General features: G+C 42.9%; 1 protein-coding gene across 5 annotated transcripts in view; it reads left to right on the forward strand.

Annotated features, from left to right (window-relative positions):
- The window catches only part of LOC101689647 (contactin-associated protein-like 3), a 172,783-nt gene that overhangs the window by 69,179 nt on the left and 80,681 nt on the right, over positions 1–22,923 (forward strand). For 4 of the 5 annotated variants that reach the window (XM_004739491.3, XM_004739486.3, XM_004739487.3 and 1 more), the window contains exons 4-7: positions 10,293–10,440; positions 18,278–18,481; positions 19,133–19,317; positions 20,399–20,542. In XM_004739491.3, the coding sequence (XP_004739548.1) occupies positions 10,293–10,440; positions 18,278–18,481; positions 19,133–19,317; positions 20,399–20,542 (681 nt within the window). Of the gene's footprint in view, positions 1–10,292; positions 10,441–18,277; positions 18,482–19,132; positions 19,318–20,398; positions 20,543–22,923 lie in introns of those variants that run through there. The other variant, XM_045089637.1, reaches the window with a different exon arrangement.

Consider the following 22,923-nt stretch of genomic DNA (forward strand, 5'->3'; position numbering starts at 1 on the left):
AGGGGGCAGGAAGAGTGGCTTCTGCATGTTAAGCTTTTCCGCACTATTTGACTTTTCCAGCCAAAGCCATCTATGTTTCTCATTTATTTTCCTTGTCAACAGGGGTTTTCTTGCTAGTGAGAACAGAGACCACATTTTGGTTTTCCTTGGTATTTTTTTTTTTTTATTAAGAAACAGCGTAACATGTAGCACTTGAAAATAAATTAAAAAATAATTTGGATTCATATTAATAAAAGCAAACAAAAGAGAACAACATAACAGACCAATATAGTCAAATGTACAAATGTTCGCATAGTGGCTTGAATGAAGTAGTGTTTAGTCCTACGCCATTTCCTGTAAGTTCTCAGAAGTCTGCGGAGAGATGAACTTCAAATTTTCTGTCTAGAACTGTGAGGTGTTTGAGGTTTTGCTCTATTTGCAACAAGGTTGCCTACCTGTTTCCTGGATGTGGGAGGAGATGGGAGACTCCTGGGTCAGAGACGGGAAGCATGGGACTGACTTAGATACTGGCAGGCAGCATCGCATCCTGGTCTTGGTTCCCCTTGACCCTACGTCAAACTTGTGTCATCTGAGTGTGCGTCATGCCCAGGTGGATGACTGCACACTCAGGGGCTTATGTTATAAGAGCTCCCGGAACCTGAGTCTTTTGTGCAGGAAGCATGCCTGCCCTTCGCCTAGAAGGAAAAAAAAAATGATCTTACAGGGCTGCTTTCTATATAAATGCCCTTGCAAGACAGTTCAGAAGAAAAGACAGGGCTTCACTCTATAAGAAGTGCAGAAATGGGAGAAACCCATGGAGAATTGTCTTCCCTCTGCTCTGGCCCCCACAGCCTTTTATCATCCCTGGAAAATGGTGAGTCGATGTGGCAAAGGACTTACTTCATACTCATTTCGACTTACTTCTCAGATATGTATTGCTTTTATCCTATTCTAAGCATAATTCTTGTGTCAGAGTTAATTTTGAACTCATAGAGACCCTAATCATTTTGGTTTAACAGTATTGGTGACTCAAATTTAAAATGCTAAGAAAAGAGCATTTTGGGGGGTGAGGGGTTTCTAAAATGACCAAAACAACTTCAGGTAGATGATTAGTTGAAAAACAGCTATTTGATCTTGATACAATTTTTAACTTATTTGGCTAAATCTTATATAAATTAACACTTTCTTTGAATGTAAAGTTGTGCCTATCACTCAGAAGTGACTCTGATTTTTTGTATGTATGACTGCGGAATCTTGGGAGGGTGAGTGTGTTTCCCTTATAAACAGTCTAGGATAAATCCAAATCTCTCTTGGGGAAGAAAATTTTGAAAAACGTTTCATTCGGAACTTTCATTTCAGAATTTCAATTTGGAAAACATTTTCATTCTACTACTGCAGGATTGTTTGCTTGTTCCCCTGTATTAACATGGGCCATTTTGGGGCGCCTGGGTGGCTCAGTGGGTTAAAGCCTCTGCCTTCAGCTCAGGTCATGGTTTCAGGGTCCTGGGATTGAGTCCACATAGGGCTCTCTGCTCTGCGGGGAGCCTGCTTCCCTCTCTTTCTGCCTGCTTCTCTGCCTACTTGTGATCTCTGTCTGTCAAATAAATAAACAAAATATTTAAAACGGGCCATTTGCCTCTTAAAAATATATATTTATTTAAAGTTTATTTACTGAGTAACTTATTTAATAAACCCCAAGTGGGGCTTGAACTCAAGACCCTGAGATCAAGAGTTGCATGCTCCTCTGCCTGAGCTGGCCAGGCACCTGGCAGTTAACCTCTTGAAAGAAATAGGAAGCCGCAGAGAAGGTTTCAGAAGTAATTTTTTTAGTTTCTCAGTGGTATTCAGTCTTCCTCAGAAGTTATTTAAAAATGGGGAGTTTTGTTCAAGACATCTAATGCTGGTGTGAAATCCCCCTCCCCCGCAATTTATTGTGCTGCAGTTTACATGTGACATCTCCCTGGTACTCTCGGGGTCTTCTCTCCATGCGCACGTTCCCTGGGGTCTCTGTGCGTCCAGATTTCCTCTTGTAACGACCCAGGCTCGTCGGATCAGGACTCATTCCAATGGCCTCATTTTACCTTGATCACCTCTTTATAGACCCTGTCTCCAAACAGTCACATTCGGAACTATGGGGGGTTCAAGCTTCCACATATGAATTAGGGGTGGGGGAAAAAATTCAGCCCATCACAGCAAGTTATATGGGTCCCCTACTTTAAAGATTTTTTAAAGATTTATTTATTTGACAGAGATCACAAGTAGGCAGAGAGGCAGGCAGAGAGAGAGGAGGAAGCAGGCTCCCTGCAGAGCAGGGAGCCCAATATGGGGCTCCATCCTAGGACCCTGGGATCATGACCTGAGCCAAAGGCAGAGGCTTTAACCCACTGAGCCACCCAGGCACCCTAGGTTCCCTACTTTATAAAGTATTTTAATGTTGAATTAAATACATATGGTATCTCTTCTAGTCACGGGTACTTCTCGATAAGAAATCTAAATTTTGTACAAATAACCCATTTGATATATCATTATTTTGAACATATGCAGGAGGCTAAGAGGATCGTGCTATTTTTCCAATAATCTGAGTTGTTAAAGAATGCCCCAAAACTGGGTGCCTGGGTGGCTCAGTGGGTTAAGCCACTGCCTTCAGCTCCGGTCATGATCTCAGGGTCCTGGGATCGAGTCCCGCATCAGGCTCTCTGCTCAGTGGGGAGCCTGCTTCCCTCTCTGCCTGCCTCTCTGTCTACTTGTGATCTCTCTCTGTCAAATAAATAAATAAAATCTTAAAAAAAAAAAAAAAAGAATGCCCCAAAACTGTGCCTGGAGTCAAGTTTATATTTAAGTCAAGTTATATATTTAATTCTTCTCATTCAATTAACTTATTTAATTCCTTCAAGTTGCTGATAGGAGAGGCACACTATTAAACACTCATTTGAGGCATTTCTTACAACACTAATAAGACCTCCTTTTGTTCTTTGGTGTCACTCTTCAAATACTGAAAGCTAATTCGGTTTCCAGAAAATAAGCTTGTGCCACATATCAAACCACACACCTTTTTTGTGATGTTCTGGTATTGTTTTCAGTAACATTACGTTGCTTTTAAAATATGAACTTTTTGCTATTAGAAATATTTTTTCTGGCTTTTTCTCTACTTTCAACCTCTTTGCCAACACCAGTGGGCCTTCCAGATAGCTTATAAAATGTATTTCTCCCCATCACGTAAGAAGATAGGGAAGGGAGGAGCGTTGAGAAACCCTACTGGTTTTTCTGCAGAGTCAGACCTGTCTTGTCTTGTCTGCTGGGTTCATATTTCAAGCAGAAGGTAAAATTAAGCAGTAAAGGCCTACAACTTCTCAATGTGTTTTAAAAATACTTCATTTTAATAATATTTTGGTAATGTTTATATTATCCTTTTATACAGCTGAGATTACAGAAGCACGTTAATGAAAAGCAGCATTAGGGACCCTCTTTCCTGCACCTGCTTTGGCCCCAGGATGTGGATGACTCCAGGGCCAGGTGCTATGGGTTTCTGGGAGGTGTAGCTGTGCTCAGTCATGGGGTGGGTTCCCTCTCCAGGTAGAGGAAGGTGCTGGGACCCAGAGACATGGTCGTCTCTTTTTGCTTGGTCACTGGTTTGACTGTGTGACTTGCTTCCACTGAATCCATGAAAGAAACTAGGAAATGCTTAACTAAGTGCACATTTTTTTGCGACACACTGAGATTGTCACATCAGAAGATGCGCATCAGGTGCCTGTCTGGTTGTTTTAAGTGAGAACGGAGACTATTCGTTCACTTTCCAGGACACTGTTGAAGTCAACTCATCCGCACGAGTTAAACTCTAGTGCTCACCTCGCATGAGGCAATTGGCTGACTGACATTTAAGGGGTCAGGCCCTCCTTCCGGGTCATACTTCTGACATCCCAGTCCAACTCGCTCAGTAAAATGACAGGAGGAGGATTTCCTTGATTTATCTATGTGTAAATGTTATGGTACTTTCTAATTCACTCAAATATTAAAAATAATTCATAACAAGACCACTTACTTTAAAGCACCTGACTACAATTTTGATGTGGTCTAACTATAGGAAATAATTTTAGTACGTCCTTTCATGGTCGGTGAACCTCTGGAAATAATGGGGACAAAATATTATTTTTAATAGTAACAGTAATTATTATTATTCCCCCATTGCTCATGAAGAAGCTGAGATGTGGGGAGATTTAAGCATCTTGTCCAAGACCATCATGGCCCCATAATTAAAATGGCCAGAAGTAGAGCTTGGGGATTCTTGCGCTCTCTCTTGATCCCAGCAACTTCCTTCCTCCTACTTCAGAGGTCTTAAATGAATAGTGGTGAGTGAATAATGAAGTTCAGATTTCCTAGGGTCCTGCAGTAGAGGCTTAATATTTATTTATTTTTAAAATCCCAAGACCTGTTTCTATAGGCAACACCGCTTGTGTTTGGAAAGAAGGCATTGGTATAAAAGCCAAACTTATGACACAGACATTTCAAACCTGAAATTACAAATACATAATAGGCATCTTGAAGGTCATTTGTTGACCCCAATGCGGAATTGTGATGACTCAGTTTACAACTGAGACCATGGCTCCAAGGGAGTCTCCCAATGATACCTTCTCCGGATTTAGAGTCTACTAACGTGACTGCTAACTAAATCAGTGCAGAGTTGGAAGCTTTTTAGAAAATCCACCGACTCCTAAAACAAATTATCTCGGAAACATGTTTCTAGCATGTGAGTGGAGCCTAAGCTGTGGACTTGGGTTACCTTCAACCTAACTAACGTGGAAACGGAAGACTTCATCAGACATCGTCTGCTCCTAATAGTGGACAAAGGATTCAACATGATGCCGGATGTTGAGTCCATGTCCAGATGAAGTGTCCCTGTGATCAGTCGTGGGGAGAGTCTCGTTGGTGTGTTTCTTAGTGCCAGCGAGCCAAGAGGGATGCCAGAAAGACAGGCCCATGGAACTCCTCCCACTAACTCATCAAAATTCTAAGAGAGGTTTTCTTGTTCTTACTTTACACATGAAAATGCTGGCTTCCCCAAGGTTACTCCTGTCACGAGAGATAGGGAAGATGGGGTTTTCATCTTCTCACTTACTAGAGCACAGAGTGGGCCTTCGCTCATCTTCCCACTTACTAGAACACAGAGTGGGCCTTTGTGTCTGCAAGGCTGTGTGGCCTGTTCACCCAGATCTGTTCTGGAAAACCAAAGCAAAAGTACATATGGCAAGGAACAGATCACACCACCTCTTAAGAGATAAACACTAGCTTCACCAACATATATGAGATCATTTCAGTAATGAGCCACGAAAATGAGAGTGACCTGCTAGTAGGGATCCATCTTGTGCCAAAGTCATTTCATTTAACTTCTGTGTCTTTAAAGAAACACATGATTGGAAATTCTCTACCCTATGACCCAGCAATTGTACTACTGGGTATTTACCCTAAAGATACAAATGTAGTGATCCGAAGGGGCATGTGCACCCGAATGTTTATAGCAGCAATATCTACAATAGCCAAACTATGGAAAGAGCATAGATGTCCATCAACTGATGAATGGATCAGGATGTGGTATATATACACAATGGAATACTATGCAGCCATCAAAAGAAATGAAATCTTGCCATTTGCGATGACGTGGATGGAACTAGAGGGTATCATGCTTAGTGAAATAAGTCAATTGGAGAAAGACAACTGTCATATGATCTCCCTGATATGAGGAAGTGGAGATGCAACATGGGGGGTTAAGTGGGTAGGAGAAGAATGAATGAAACAAGATGGGATTGGGAGGGAGACAAACCATAAGTGACTCTTAATCTCATAAAACAAACTGAGGGTTGCTGGGGGGAGGGGGTTTGGGAGAGGGTGGTTGGGTTATGGCTATTGGGGAGGGGTGTGCTGTGGTGAGTGCTGTGAAGTGTGTAAACCTGGTGATTCACAGACCTGTACCCCTGGGATAAAAATACATTATATGTTTATAAAAAATAAAAAAAATTTAAAAAACAGCCAAAAAATAAGTAAACAAAATTATAGTAATTGCATACCTATCCATAATTAGTTTAAATATATATGGACTAAGATCTCTAATTAAAAGACAGAGGTACGGAAAGCATAAATAAATAAGACTCATCCATATGTTGCTTATAAGAAGCTCATTTCAGATCCAAGGAAATGCAAACAGAAAGTCATGACATGCACACAGAAGCCAAACAACAACAACAACAACAACAAAGCTGGTGTAGCTGTACTTATATCAGACAAAATAGAATTTAAAACAAAGACCGCAATAAAAGAAGGGCATTACATAATGATAAAGAGATAAAGAGGTCAATAAAAGAGGTTACAACATTTATAAATTTTCCTCAACTTTCTTATTATTTAACACTCATAGATGCATACATTTATTCTAGATACTACAGTTTTGAAAATACACTATCAGGTCACAAAAATGAGTTCCCTGGGATGTTACTTAGAAATTATGTGGTACACATATACACAAACAGAAATTACTTTTTTGATTTGTAATATGTTCAGTAATGAGCATGTGTTACTTTTAGGATGGAAATGGAAATAAATACTATTATTGATTTGACAAAATAATTTTATCACAATTCAAAAATACAGTAGCATTTAGATGAATTTCGTTATTCTATAAAAACTCAAAGAAATACGATGCTGATGTGAATATGGTAAACATTTAAAAAAGAAAACTAGGGTTGTTTTGAAAATCTTAATTATGTTATGGACTTTGGGGAGTGTATGTGTTATCTGAGTGCGGTGAAGTGTGTAAACCTGGTGATTCACAGACATGTACCCCTGGGGCTAATAATTCATTATATGTTAATTAAAAAATTTTAAAAACCTTAAAAAAAAAGAAACACATGATTGATTTGTACACAAAGAGACTGGTGATAGTTCTATGTAAGACAAAAATAACGTGATTCCTAAAAATTAGAACAAATTAACATGGTCACAGAGCTGTGCACACATACATATATATGTTCCAATATCTGAATGTAATTAAAATCGTGTGTGACAAATGCTTCATATACAGATTCTCAGAAGTTTTAAAGAGTGCCTTCTGAATCTCTTATTTTCATAGACTATTAAGACATTATTGACACTTGAAATATTCCTTAAATAGTATTCTGTCTAAATTCCATTAAAACAGCACTAGAAATTCCTTTTGCTATATGGCATTGTCATCACACGGTCTGAATGACAGTGTCCAGATTTTATCTTCCACGGACAAAGTGCTTCAGAAGGAAGTAATGATATCCAAGGAAAATAAAACAATTTGTTCAAATACCTTTCCTAGTTTTTGTCAGTTACCCTCAGATAAACATGGACTTCAGTTCTGAGGTTGAATTGTAACCTTGGCATCACAGTGAATGCGGGAGCCAACAGGGATCTGCATGTCTCAGGTCTTGAACCTGAGACAGAGTTTAAGGAACGGGATGCAGAGTTGGACAGATGAGGAGCCTCTGCCAGATGCACCCACCATAACCAAAATGGCAGCCAAGGCTGTGGCCACTGTGGCTGGTGCTCGTGGACCGCCTACCTCCAGGCAGGTGTGGGAACATGATTGTCAGGTATTATCTCATGTAATAGCTCCTCAACCTTCAGAGTTCACTGGACCAAGCTGGTTTTGTGGATGAAGGCAGTGGGTCTGGGAGCCTGTAAAAATAGGATCGTGTGCTGGACAGTGGTGGTGTTGGTACAAAGCAGCTCCTACCCACGCCAGCCTGCAGTTCCTGCAGGAAGCTAGGGGCAGGGAGGGCACATTCCCGACTTCCCATTTGGAGCACGGAGTCAATGGAGAGGGTTTGCCTGCTCTTGGTGTAACGGTTGCCAACCCTTGAAGAACTGGTGATGTTGGACAAAATGGTGCTTCCACTGAGCAAGAGAGAGAGGCCGGAGGGCTTCCCAGATGATGTTTCATTCACTAGCCAAGAGGAAGTGTTATAGGGTCTGAGACTGGCCCTGATACCACATTTGAGTTTTCTGTATTCTTGGTTCTGTCTGTTCCTACCTGCTTGTCATGGCTTACAAGCCCGAGCAGTGAACGGGCTTGGTTTGGTTGGGTTTGGGTCTTAAGCCAGGTCTAGGGTTTCAAAAAGCAAAACAACGAGATGGGCATTCTTTTTGCTCCAACTACGAGATTTGCTCTGGTGCGGCGTTGGTATGTCTGACCCTTTTAACTGTGGTGGGAGGCAGAGTGTGTCCTTCTGGTGCAAGGGAGCATAAGAAAGGGTCATGTCTTCTGTTCCCTCATTTTATTACTATTATATGAAGGAGTATTACGAGAACATCTTTGGCCCTCTGGATGATAAAACTTGGAGAGATCAAAGAATGCAGAACTTGAGCTTTTGATGGGAAGTTCCAAAGAACTGATAGCATTGAGGTAGATTTACCAGTTGTCACAGGTTTTTAGAAGAGACGCACCATAGCTGTCTGTTTTCAGAGCATAGACTGGTAAGGTCCTTGGATGGGGCAGCATTTTCTGATAAGATGCTGTGTTACGATTGGAAACCCTTAGGCTGTTATGGCTTTGCTGTTGCATAGGTCCTCTGGGAAAACTGATGGACAATCTGAGGAAGAGTCGATGGAATCAGTTTTAAAAGGGGGTATACAGTGTTGGGGGGTCGACACTGACACTGAAGAGCAGGAAGATCCCGTCGAAATCTTGTTGCGAAGGAGGCTATAGGAGGTTCTGAGACCCGGGTGGCAGGACAGAGGAGCCCAGCATCTCAGGGGACTTCGCAGGCACAAATTGTCTACACAAGAACCGTGGTCCTGTGGCTTACACTCTACACAAGAACCGTGGTCCTGTGGCTCACACTCTAGCTTCCAGATCGCTGTGCAGGAGTTAATACTGAGGAAGGCAGGACCATACGGGTGAGGGGAGCGGATTTGCCACAGGAATAACGAAGTCCATGTCATCAGAAGCGCACCCAGCTTTTTCTTCCCAGACGCAAGTAGGGAGCACTTCAGGAGCATTCAAGAGAGGTTTCAGGTCAGGGCGGAGAGGCTGCATGGGAACGCACTTCCTGGTGTTGGAGTCTGTCTCAGTTCTCCCATTCCTCTTGAATGTATGTTACCTTTGAGAAACCGGGCAAATCATTAGTGACACAGCTGTCTGAAATAGATTAAATCACCAGTGACATGATCGATATGTGTATATGCGAGCATCACTCTTTTTTGGGTTTCCCCATATGCTGATCTTCACATGAAATCAATGCGGTGAGAAACGAGTCACATGTCCCCTGTAACAATGTCTATTGTGCTCACACTGGCCTTTTCAAGCCTGAGGCCAGGTGCCTGTGTCCGGGCAAGGGCACCCCTCTGTCTTGTGGGTCTCCCCAGTGCTACCAAAGTGCGGCTATCTTGGGGGCAACCTGACCGCACACTAAGAACACTGCGATTGAAATCCAAAGCCCAGAATCTAGTCGTGGCCCTGCCGGGTAGCTGCTGTCCTACCGCCGCAGATTCTACTTTCTTGGACTTCGGTTTTGCCTTTATAAATGAAGGGTTTGGAACTAGAACCCTGTGTAGGTCCCTCCCAGTGCTCATACCCGAGTTGAGGGTTCTTCCTGCATGGATGGCAAGTTAACATCGTGCTTGATTGCCTTGGATGTGGGCTGCAAGAAAAGGTCTTTGCTGCTTAGGAATGAGGGAAAGGCTTTAGGGGAAGAGCAAGCCTTCAGGGGTGGCAGGATTCCAGCCAGCTTATTGGTGCCACTGAAATGTAAATCACCCTGCAAATAAGGAAAGCTTAGAACAATGGTGACTAATCCAGGCCCTGAGGAAATGTGGTCACATCCCTGTTAAACATTAGCAGACTTTCTATGAAGCAGGCAGGCTTTTCTTTTTTTTTTTTTAATTTATTTTTTATTTATTTTCAGCATAGCAGTATTCATTATTTTTGCACCACACCCAGTGCTCCATGTAATCCTTACCCTCTATAATACCCACCACCTGGTACCCTGACGTCCCACCCCCGGCCCCTTCAAAACACTCAGATTGTTTTTCAGAGTCCATAGTCTCTCATGGTTCATCTCCCCTTCCAGTTTCCCTCAACTCCCTTCTCCTCTCCATCTCCCCATGTCCTCCATGTTATTTGTTATGCTCCACAAATAAGTGAGACCATGTGATAATTGACTCTCTCTGCTTAACTTATTTCACTCAGCAGGCTTTTGCATAAGAACAGAGTGAAGCCTCTGTCCCAAACCCACAGGAGAAGAGCTAGGGGCTCCGAGTTCTGCAGACACACTGATCCTTTCTCCATTCTCTCCCAGGGTTTTCCAGGAAACACAAACGCGGACAGCGTGGTGCATTACCAACTGCAGCCTCCCCTTGAAGCCAGGTTCCTGCGCTTCCTCCCCTTAGCCTGGAGCCCCAAGGGCAGGATTGGGATGAGGATAGAAGTGTACGGATGCACATACCGTAAGTGCTGTTTACCCCTCTCCCCGCCCCAAAATCAGTGACAGAGGGGACATGCTCTCATGGCCAGGCTGAAAACCGAGCTTGACTTGTTTCTAACTTTTTAGGTATCTCTGTGTGTCTGTGTGGAAAGCCTGGATACTGCTGTCTTTAGTTACTTTAGGTGAACATAGAGGTGGACCTGAACTGAGCCTCGGAATCGGAGAGTCCCAGGAGAGAGCGGGGTACCTGTTTTAGAGTGGGTGTGTCATCCAAACAACGAGGTCCAAGTCAACCACAGCAATTCACTGTGATGGATGGTGCCGTTCTTGGGCACTGAGGTGACCCTGGTGTGGGGATGAAGGGGACAGCCGGTGATCTTGTTTTCCCCATAACCCAAAATGACTCTGGGCTTCTCCCATATTCGCTGTTCAAATCCCCACATTCTCGACGTGAATCTTTGCTTGAACATCACTTATGTGTTGTGTCTTCCCTCTTTTCCTCACTGATGTGCAGAGGGACAAAAGTCACAGCCAGTGTGAGCGTCAACACAAGCAGAAACACATTCAGTGACGTCTGTGGGGAAATCGACTCTACCGTTGCCATTTTGATGATTTGGAATATGTTGGAATTTTTTAAATGAGCACAAAAAGAAAAAAAATATTAATGAAAAATTTCTAGAAAACTGAAGAATAGCCCAAAGAGTATGTTGGCTGGGAACATCGTGGGAGGCTGGGTTTTTGGTCACACTTCATTTCATACCTGAGCAGAGCATTAGCTTTGCCGAAAAGTGTCAGTGAGATCTGTCACAGGCACAATGTTTAATATGTCAGATCCTTGCTAGCAGACATTTTCTCATTCAACAACCAGACCGGCCAGATGGATCTGGTATGGCCTCGAGGGAGAACTTGACCATGGAGACATGGAGATGTTTGCGAGAGCTATTCCATACTGGACCTAGGATTTAAAAACTGTCTTTCCCCCAAATTTGGTTCTCATAATTACTATATTATGCAGGCTTTCATTTCTTTGTTCCCTCACATGCCATGTCAGAATTTACCGGACACTTGCTATTTGCAAAGAATTGTGTTAGGGACTGGATGTAGGGGGCCCTTCTAAAATGATTGGTTTTCTTTGTAAGGAGATTGTCATAAAATTGTACAAAACAAATGTGAAATATTGGAACACGATCCTGGGGCCTAGGGAGGAGGGCAGCCAGTCAGTTTTCTGAGTGAAGGGCTTGCAGAGTGAGCTGGGGTAGGGAGGGGCTTCTGGAGTGAGGAAGGCAGGAACATGCACCCGGTGGCTCTGGGACTCTGGGCTTCTGTGGTCTTGGGATCTGGGAGGGTGTGGGCACTGTTGGGCAGAGGGAGCTGCTGCAAAGCAAGGATACCATCGCCCCTTTGCTGATCCCAGGGGCCGGGAGACCTTCTGGATGTGGGGATCACTGTCCCAGAAGTGATCCCGTCCTAGATTCAAGCGTCCCCTTTGGCCTCAGCTCCACTATCTTCCTGAGCTCTGACAGGCTCTGCTTTCACTCCATTTCCAAACCCTGCCTCTGTGTTGGCCCTTCCATGCAACATTCAGTGGAGATGGTTTCGTGATGCTGTCCGCCCTTTCCCCCCTCTTTCCACGGGCCATCACCTTCCCTCCTTTTGTGTCTGAGATCCGTGAACGTGTTTACTCCTGCAAACAGCTGGGACACCCGATACTCCGTTTTCTCTTTGATCCCATAAAATCAGCTTCTCCTTCCTCCCATTACTCCTTCAGGTTTACTGACTTCAAAGCAGAACAAGGTCTTTGATGGTGATTTGCCGTTAGCCTGATGTTCTTCATGAGGCGGTACCACCTCCTTGGGGGAGAGGTCAGTCCCAGGGAGATCAAAGCTGCGGGCCTAGTCCCGGGAAAGACCTGAGTGCACCCTAAAGTCAGCAAACACGAGCTATGCGCCATGGGGGCCTCCTAGCCTAAAACCATGGACCAATAACAGTCACAGTGACTCGCAAAACTACACGGCATCCGTGGTTTACTAGTGGAGCTTCTGTCTTGTCTTCATTCTTACTATTAATAAGAGCAATTGTTCAAGCATAGAGCTTTGCCCTTTGTTTTTGACAGTAATTGTATACGATATGATTTATAGCCCCAAGTGTTAATCATTGCCCTCCTCCCCATTTCTAGTCTCACTGCTCTGTTGATATTGGGAACATGTCCAGATTGCTTATCGTGGCATATAATGTCTCTTAGATGCAGCTTCTCTCTCTGGTTTCACTTCTTTAAACTCCAATTACAATCATATTTGCTGTTCCTACGAACACCAGGCATTCTTCATGGCTTCCTGGGGTGGCACACACACGTTCTCTACCTGGAAATCCCCCCTTCCCCCAGCTCCTAGACTGCACATGGAGTGTGTGTGTGAAGTCTTCTTAGAGTCCCATGCCCCCTCCAGCAGCTCCGAGGAAGGGGAATGTCCAGGGCTATATTCCCCATGAACTTGTTCTAGGCTTTGTATTCCACTCTGAAGAGGTTTCCGTTCCGGTGTCCTCTGCTTGCTTAAATTTTCAGTAACATTTACACACTCTGATCAGTTTCACGTTGACATCCTCGACGTAGGTCTCTGTAAGCCACAGACACCGACACTGGCCCCACATCCTCCTTCATTTCTTTCTTGACTGTTATTCTTCCCTGGGGCAACTTCTGCTCCTTCTTTTCTGCTTTGACTCCTGTGTTCATGGTTTGTGTCTTCTCAAGCATTGCCTTGAGCTTGTACTAGTCCCATCCTGTGGTGGTGTAGTGTCGTCTTGTGTTCATTAGTGTGTTGTTTGTCTGAATAAGGGAAGAGAGAGAGAATAAGGGGAGGACAGAAGGAGAGAAGAGGGAGGAAAGGAGTGTATGAGTCCTTGGGAATATGGACTACGTAGGCAGTTCCTGTGTCAAGTCAGGCATGAAAATAAAACTGGGAGTAAAACATGTAATTGGCCATTTTAAAACATTGCATTTATCTGGGGCATCTGGGCGGCTTAGTCAGTTAAGCATCTGACTCTTGATCTCAGCTCAGCTCTCTCAGGTTCATGAGTTCAAGCTTCACTTTGGGCTCCATGCTGGGCATGGAGCCTAGTTAAAAAAAATTAAAATATTGTGTTTATTTTAAAAATGTACTGACTGTTACAGCAGAAATTTATAGGTTTTGTTTAGCAACCTCAAAACATCCTTGATATTTATATATTTCTATAAATATAAATATATGTAATATAAATATTATAAAAATTTAAATGTCCATGATTAATACAAATAGCCAACTGTAACATATTTTTATTTGAATAAAAACTCCAAAATAATGCATTAAATTACCCATCACATTTAACTTTAGCAAGAAGGCTCCTGAAAAGTGTGTTTGTATGTAATTCAACTGATTAAATTATTGGGGTCTTGAGATGGAGATCACTTATTATGAATCAGAATGAGAACCAGTAGTTTTGTCCATTGCAAGAGTGCAGAACCTACATTCCAAAGTGGAAAATGTGATATGATACTTCATTGAAAATACGAAGTGTTTTTCCAATTTATGTGATTTCAATTTGTAATTATTAGTTTTCTTAACTGGGGCTATATTTTGATGCTATCACCAACATGGGTATGAAGGTGAGGGAACCTCTACTTCTACAGATGGGCTGTCCCCCATCCATGCTTGGAGAGTTAGCCGCTGCAAACTCACTGAGCTAAGTCTTCTCTGTCCCACAATATGATGTTTTGGTTTAATTTTTTTAAAAAATCTATTGCCTTGGGGCACCAGGGTGACTCAGTGGGTTAAACCTCTGCTTTTGGCTCAGGTCATGATCCCGGGGTCCTGGGATCGAGCCCTGCATCGGGCTCCCTGCTCAGCGGGGAGCCTGCTTCCCCTTCTCTCTCTGTCTGCCTCTCTGCCTGCTTGTGATCTCTGTCTGTCAAATAAATAAAATCTTTGAAAAAAATCTATTGCCTTTAAAAATGGTGTATGAGTGACACATGTTTAAAAATGTCCATTTGTTGGGACGCCTGGGTGGCTCAGTTGGTTAAGCGGCTGCCTTCGGCTCAGGTCATGATCCCAGCGTCCTGGGATCGAGTCCCACATCGGGCTCCTTGCTTGGTGGGGAGCCTGCTTCTCCCTCTGCCTCTGCCTGCCACTCTGTCTGCCTGTGCTTTCTCTCGCTTCTCTCTCTATGACAAATAAATAAATAAAATCTTTAAAAAAAAAAAAATAAAATAAAAAAATAAAAATGTCCATTTGTTGACAGCTCTTATTGAATTAAATGTCCTTTTTTTCTTGTTCTATCAGTTAAGTGACTTCAGAAAGGTACATTTTCATTCTAGAAACCATACTAATTTGAACAGCATTATAGTTCAGGTTTGGAAAATATAGTAAATAGCTTTGTACTTAAAAGCTTTGTTGACCTCACAAAACAAACTGAGGGTTGCTGGGGGGAGGGGGGTTGGGAGAAGGGGGTGGGATTATGGACATTGGGGAGGGTATGTGCTTTGGTGAGTGCTGTGAAGTGTGTAAACCTGGTGATTCACAGACCTGTACCCCTGGAGATAAAAATATATGTTTATAAAAAATAAAATATTAAAAAAATGTCATTTTATGTTTAGTGACATGTCCATTTGTTTTCAGATATTCAGACTGATTCATGAATGTTTGTAAGTGAACAAAGTTCTGTAGAATTGATTCTCTTTGACGAGGCCTGAAACTGAGTTTCCAGTGCACACATTCCTGTTGTAAGTCGTCCTTGTGACAGGGCACACTCTTACTTATCATGTGGGCTTCACATTTGTCATGAGGGGCTTCTTGATCAACAGTATGGCCCGTTGTTTGAACCGTGTTGGCTGCTTTTGGGTGCCTACCTGTAAATTGTGTGTGACACATGCCATATGATTGGGAAGGTCTTACCCTCTTTCTTTCCAGACACTTCCCCAGAGAAGACCTCCCCCGTGCTCCACTTCCTCCTTCCTGACTGTGAGCTTCCTTATCTCTAGTTTCCTAAGCAGCCTGCAGTAAGACTGGGCTACTCCTGCTGAAATGTGTTCTTTTCATGATAGCTGAAGTGAGAAGGTGAGGGGAGCACTGTCAGCTCTGGGAAGGCCCAGCCATGTCTGTCCTCTTGGGTTTTATCCCAGCACCTAGTGGGTGCTACACCCATGTTAAATGAAAATAGAGTGTACTTGAGGGAACAAATGGAAATTAAGTCAGGGCAGTGTGGGGGTTGGGGAGGAAGGGAATATGGGGAAGATGGTCTTTTAGTAACAAAGCTGTATTATCCAAAGCCAAATCCCTGCCAAGGCAGGGTCTGAAGCTACAGAAGATGGTCTGTATTATTATTCCACAGGAGCCATAATATTTACCTATTTTTTGACCTCATAAATATAGATTCATGAAAAGCCACAAACGAAGTGTATTGAATTATGCAACAGGTAGATCAACAAAAATAATTAAATTTTTTGATTTCCCATCTAAAATAGGGTTTTTAATATTTAAATCAAAGATGGATCGCCACATGTCTTGCGGTGAGCTGGTTCTTATCACGGCCACCTGTAAGCAGTCAGGAATCTGGCTCAGAAAGGATCACTGGCTCATGGCGCTGAGTGCGGGATGACAGGTGTCTGTAAAGTGCCAGACGGCACACATTTTAGGTCTGTGGGAACCTGTACTCTCTGCCACAATCCTTCATTTTTTGTTTTTTAACAAACGTTTAAAAATTAGCTCATGGGCTGTACAGGCTGCAGAGTGATGTGGGTCATTTCAGATGAAGAGAAAGCAGCCTCACATTCCAGACTTCTGAAAGCAATTCCTCATTTTTATCTGTGCTGTTTTAACTCCTCTCCACTGAGCTTACGTTTGTTACCATTTAAGATTTTAGTGAAATCACCAGGACTACTACAAGATATATTGTTTGAAGTGGTTTTGTTTTACTCCATTAATGACCTTTCCAGATTTTAACTCAGTCTCCTTCTAGGCTTAGAGAACCTGTCAAAACACGTTAAATGTGCCTCGTAAGATAGAATGTGATGATTAGCTTGTGGTTGATTGTTCTAGGTATGAGTGTTAGGGATCTCAGTGGAGAGGAAACGAAAACATTATAACAAAAGGATTTTCAGTCCATTCTTATGTGTTTCTATAAATCCAATAAATTTTTCACTACTCCATTTTGTCTCAGGGGAATGTTCCAGGAAATATAATCTAGGTTCTGTAGAGCAGTGGTTCTCATATTGTAGTCACCAGACCAGTGGCATCAGCATTGTCAACATCGCTAGGGGACATGTTAGAAAAACAGACTCTTAGGTCTCACCCCAGGCCAGTAGAGTCGCAGTTCTGGGATGGGGTCGGATTCTGTGTTCACCCAACACACAAGGACGTCCTCATCCTGAGAAGACCAATGTTACTCTTACAAAGCTATAGTGGCAACAGGGAAGCTGGGGACAAACCTGATCTGGTCAAAAGATGCCTGATAAAATCATTTGTGGAACAAACGTTTCTTCTTCACTAACTGCAGAAGGGACATCATTTAAATTTGACAAAGGGATATGTTTTTATCAGATGTTCATTTAACTATGCAATGGGGAATAATTGCTTGTTTCCATGATTTTTAGACACACTGCTGTGTTTATATATTTTCCACCATGTATGGGAACCGGAATCAAACTCCTGAATTTTCAAAAGGTGGCTGCATGAAATAAAGGATTCCTTAGAGTAGTGAATGTAAAGGGTTTGCTGTAAATATTTTAGTTCGTCTGAATGAAATGCAGGTCCTATGTACATTGGTCCCACGCTTTTGTGAGGTTAAATAACCCAACATTGTATCACTGGCTCAGAAGACATCAGCTTCCTGTTTCTTTGGCTTCCTCTTGCACCTTCATTTATTGCACACACACATTTGAAAAAACCTCTTTTTCAAAAATTTGAATGCAACATACACACAATGTTACATTAGCGTCAGGTGTACAACATGGTGATTTGATGATTTTACGGGTTGTACGATGTTCACGACCAGCATAGCTGTCACGTGTCCCCATACAACTCGATTAGAATATCGTTGACTATTTTCCTGGCCGTACCTTTCACACCGTAACTTATTCACTCACTCCATGACCGGATGCCAGAACCTGCCGTTCCGCATCACTCACTCTATCCATCTCCCACACCATCCCTTTAATAGCCACCAGTTTGTTCTCTGCATTTATAGGTCTGGTTCTGCTTTCTGTTTGCTTATTCATTTTTTTGTTTTGGTTTTGGATTCCTCATTTGAGTAAAATCATATGGTTTTTAACTTTTTAAGGACAGTAACATCTTGTCTTTTTACTTATGAAATATGAGAAATACGAGAGATTCTTCTGGGTAGTTAGTATGAATCCCTTTGTGTATCTCCTGTCTTTGGTTTCTTTGACCAGTGTTCTTTTTACATTAATGATAAAATATAACTTTTTCAATAAAGAGAAAGCAAGTGACCTTGATAGTGGGAAAAATAAGACTACTGGAGAGTTGAGGACAGTGACAGCTTCATAGCCATGATGTGCCGCTGTGGGGAGTGACTTCAACTGTTTTACCGATCTTCGTTGTTTACAGGATGAGAAGTGGCCAGTACAAAGGCAGAAGCAATTGGGCTTAGTCAACAGAAGTATTTCTAGCTGATACATGTTAGGGAAAATGTCAGAAAAGAAAAAGAGTGGAGGTTAGGGATCTTAACTACGGGTATCAGGGAGGATGGGCAGCACCATCCCCTCTGCACTAAACAGACCAGAGATAATTATGTGTGCGTGTGCTTGTGTCAACTTGCCTGAATAAAGATTATTTTTGATTACTTTGATTATTTTCTAATGTCTCCTACTGTAGGATCCGAGATGGTTAACTTTGATGGGAAAAGCTCCTTGCTATACACGTTTAATCGGAAATCTGTGAGTCCAGCAAAAGATGTTATTTCTTTGAAATTTAAAACCAGGCAGACTGACGGGATTCTACTCCACAGAGAAGGACAAAACAGCAAACACGTCACCCTGCAGTTAGTTAGAGGAAAGCTCATCTTATTGCTTAATTCAGGTAAAAATTTCCCAGTGGGTGTTTTCAAAAATATGCCTCTTTAGATGGATGTATCTTTTTATGCTTAGTTTTTCACAGTTAAGTAGCTAATTTATCCTGAAACCAGAACATTTTAAGAAAGAAAGAAGACCCTAGAAATAATTACTCTGGAGCAAGAAGTGTGACCCAGAACGGTCTAGGCAAATAGAAGTGTGGTCGCTCCACAGTTGAGGTGTACTACGGAGAACATGCATGTATCCCGAATGTACTTTACTGTAACAAGTTTTATAGGTCAATTAGTGTGTAAGACCATTTGCACATGTTCAGTAAACAACCTGGTAATATAGTAAAGACAAGGGGTGGATCTCCAACCCGTGAGGCGGTGCTCTTCGTGAGGTTCTTGGAAGAAGATACTTCCAAGAAAAATGAAAATGCAATAATAATAATAAACACAAGTAAGGTAGAAGAAATCATTCCCAAGTAAGAGAAGGTTGTACATGAGGCTGAGGTAAAGGCAGTTGGCCAGCTCTCCAGATAGAAGTGTGCCAGGAAAGTGACTGGGGGACATGTTGACCTCCCACAAGGTAGCCACAGTACTGAGTTGGCCTCCCACATGGCAGCCATGGTACTGGGTTGGATGGGGTGGTTCATTTGCTTCACCTGTCCTTGTAGGCCGTGCTAACCTGCCCTCCCCTGACGCCCATGCAACCCTCACCCTGGGCAGCCTGCTGGATGACGAGCATTGGCATTCTGTCCTCATCGAGCTCGGGAACACGCATGTCCACTTCACTGTGGACAGGCACAGTCAGCATTTCCAGGCTGAGGGCGAGTGCGACTACTTGGATCTTGATTATAAGGTGTGAACATTTCTTTTCAAGTATTACAGATTTTGTTATTTAAATGCAACATAACCTTTTAAGAAAATACCGCTATGCAGAGAAATTCCCTTTGCTAGTAATTTGGAATTCTGGTGAAACGTTTCCTACGGGTGACATCAGCCCAGCAGGAGACCCACGTGCATTGTTGAGATGTTGTGTCACTCATAGGTGTGAGTTCTCCCCTGGGAGGAAGTAGTCGTTGAATTCGGAAAGTGTGTAGATGAAGAGCTATCAGTATGACAGGGGGTACAGTAAAATACACAATTCTGGACGGCTTTCCATGTTACCTCTGGTATTGGCTGTGACCCGTTCCCTTGGAGATTTCTGTGTTTTAGACCGATCGTAAGCAGAATTAGCAGTCTAGGGTGTTTGGAGAAGAAATCACCATACATTCCAACCTGCTTTTTTGAGGAATGAGAGGGCCAAAGTCAGGCGATTCAAAATACCATTTCTTGGAACATTTAAAGGCTTAACACATCCCCAGCATGTAGCCCGCATGTATGTAACCAGCACTGGAGAATACCTTTTGTTCTGCCAGTTCTGCTCAGCACATCTATCAAAGCAAAGGGAATGATTTCAACATTCATTTAGTGTTAAGTGGCCTCAGCCGAGAAGGCCAGCTGCAGAGCCTGGTCCTGAATGAGATTATCGATGCCTTCATCATTCTAACCCATCAGCAGTGTCCTGACAAAGACTCGGACCCTGAAGCTGGGTTCTAGGAAGGTTTGTAAAGTAGAATGTCATCACGGTCAGCTGCATTGTCACCCAGATCAAGAGTGACCATGGAAATGAACGTACAACTTTCCCCGTCAGCTGAAGTGACATAGCCCTTTGAGTAGTAAATTGCGAGAAGGGGTATTTAACCTACTTATATAAATGTAATAAAGAAAGAACCGGTATATCTACATCTAAAAATTCACCTGAAAATAACATGATAATGTTAAAATAATGCCAGATAGATTGAAGGCAATTATGCTATACCCGCTGAGCATCTGTGTTTTAGGCAGACAATCAGAAAATCATTAAACAATATTATTTATGTCATTTTTTTCTTTCTAAGATCAGCTTTGGGGGGATTCCTGGACATGGAAAATCAGTGGCATTCCCACAAAAAGACTTTCACGGCTGCTTCGAAAATCTCTACTATAATGGAGTGGATATCATTGATTTGTCCAAGAAACACACACCACAGATCCTTGTCACGGTAAGAGTGCTACACGCAAGGTCAACGGAGCAGGGAACTGCAGCTTGTCCGATGGGCCCAGTCTAGAATGTGCCTCTCCTGAAGGCAGGGAAAGTGCCAGTCATGTATGCCTTTTAGTTCGTTTTTGACTTAATTCACTAAATAATTAACTTGATTTTTAAATTTAACTTTTAAAAATTTTAGTGCCAGTCACTTACACACCGTGTAGTATGAGCTTCAGGTATGCAGTTCAGGGATTCAGCACTTCCCTGTGTCACCTGGGCTCCTCACAAGTGCCCTCCTCCATCCCCATCACCAGCTTCTTAATTTTTACAGGTGTGTGGAAACAGAGGCACGCTTTTGCAAATGTGTCATGGCGCCACTGAATAAAGACTTTTTGGGGCAGGGACTCTGTTGGGATTGGTTTCCTCTTGCTCCTTTCTCCTGTTACTGAACTCCTAGCTCAGTGCCTGTCGCTTGCTGGAAAGACCAGTACTCGATGAATTTGGATTGGAAAGGAATTTGAGCTTAATTTAATTTGAGGCCAGGAACTTGGGGAGAAGGTGGACTCTTGTGCAAAAGCCAGCTGCCGAGTTTCTGCCTGGCCCAGGGATTTGCAGAGGGGTTAAGAGTGAGTCGCTAAAGGGAGGAGGTGGTCTGCTCCATCCTGGGCTGACTCCTTGGTGCCTGCCACAAACCCTATCTCTGTGCTCAGGGGCTGTGCCTCAGGGGTCTAGTGCCTGTTTGCTGATATGCAGGAATGCCCTATTGTTCTGCAAAGGGAGGCCAAAGCCCACAGACACACAAAGGGAGGTTAGTAAAATCAGTCCTGTGACCTAAAAAAGAAAAAGATTTGCCAGAAAACTTGCTTGACTCTTTGGAAGGTGGATGTGGCTTTGAACAGATGACTGGGCACGTTTGGGACCTTCTCGTCCCAAGACCAGGGGTCTGTCTGCTGTGGATCTGGGGACTTAGGTCAGCGAATAAGGAGCATGTTATCTTGAGGCAGGTAGACCCCTCAGATGGGTTGGATTGTTGTCAGGCTTCTGTCCCTCCAGGTGGCTGCCGGCCATCCCCCCGGGCCAGCATGTTACTGAGCTAGCGTCTGTCCTTCCACGTTTGGTTCCTTAGACCCGAATCATCTACAATCAGTGCACCCAGCTTTCTGAACACTGACACCTCCATATCGAGCATGATTTACAGAAATGGGATTGTTTTATGTGAGCTTTTCTCCATCTCCATTTTCCAACTCAGCGAAACCTGTGCGAATGCTTTTTTTTTTTTAACGGTTTATTTATTTTAGAGAGAGAGCATGAGGGAGAGAAAGAGAGAGGACCTCTCAAGCAGGCCCCCCACTGGGCTCGGGGCCCCACATGGGACTCGATCCCGGGACCCTGAGACCATGACCTGAGCTGAAATCAAGAGTCGGTCACTCAGCCAACTGAGCCACCCAGGTGTCCCAATTTATAAGAAAGTTTTAGGTTTGATAGATCACCCTATGTCATTCATGATCCAAATGTTTTCTCAGATTAACTATGTTAATCTGATCATGTTATAATATAATTATATATCATATATCATATCTTTTATATTAAATGTTATGGGCCATGTTGAGGATATAAATGCCTTTATTGGTACATAGCCAATGTCTCAATGTATTTTTTAAATAACTTCGTAGTATTTGGTCTTGCTTTAAAATACTTCTGAAACCCTAGACTCTAGGTACAGTCTCAAGGATTTTCCTGTAAAAAGTTTTAAGGCGGTTTCATTTATTTATTTACTTTAAAATTGAAAAAAAAAATTAAGTCTTCGACTGTATGGTCTTTACTCTGTGCAGATCATAGTTATCTTGGGTCTCGAGGGTACCCATTTGTGCCTGAGCTGTTTAGTGACCAGACCCAACCTCCATGCACAGGCTTGAATCTTACCTCTCACCATGTACTGGCTGTACCTGTGGTCTCAGATCTTTCTGTGGGTCAGTCACTGGGCTCCGCTGCTGTGTTTACTCCATACCAATGCCGTATTGACTTGATTACAGTGCTTTTATGGTATATATTTTGGAGAGGAAGGGCAATGTTTGGGCACATATTCCTCTGGAATTTATGAAAATTTATCTAAAAATTTTTAAAAGAATTTATTTACTTGAGAGAGAGAGCACATGCAGTGAGAGACAGAGGGAGAGGGAGAATCAGACCCCCTGCTGATTCCTCGATTCCAGGACCCCAAGATCATGACTTGAGGTGAAGGCAGAGGCTTAAGCAAGCCCCCCAGGTGCCCCACTTAATTGGAGTTCTTTTAAGAACTTAAGTTCCTTCCTCCCAAACACTATGATTAAAGGTAAGTTTGCTCCTGGAACAGCAGAGATAATCTAAAGCTCAAAGGTGTGTTTTTTAATAAAATAG

Source organism: Mustela putorius, unplaced genomic scaffold (assembly GCF_011764305.1).
Source record: "Mustela putorius furo isolate JIRA1106 unplaced genomic scaffold, ASM1176430v1.1 tig00003845_pilon_pilon_pilon, whole genome shotgun sequence".
Taxonomy (NCBI): Eukaryota; Metazoa; Chordata; class Mammalia; order Carnivora; family Mustelidae; genus Mustela; species Mustela putorius.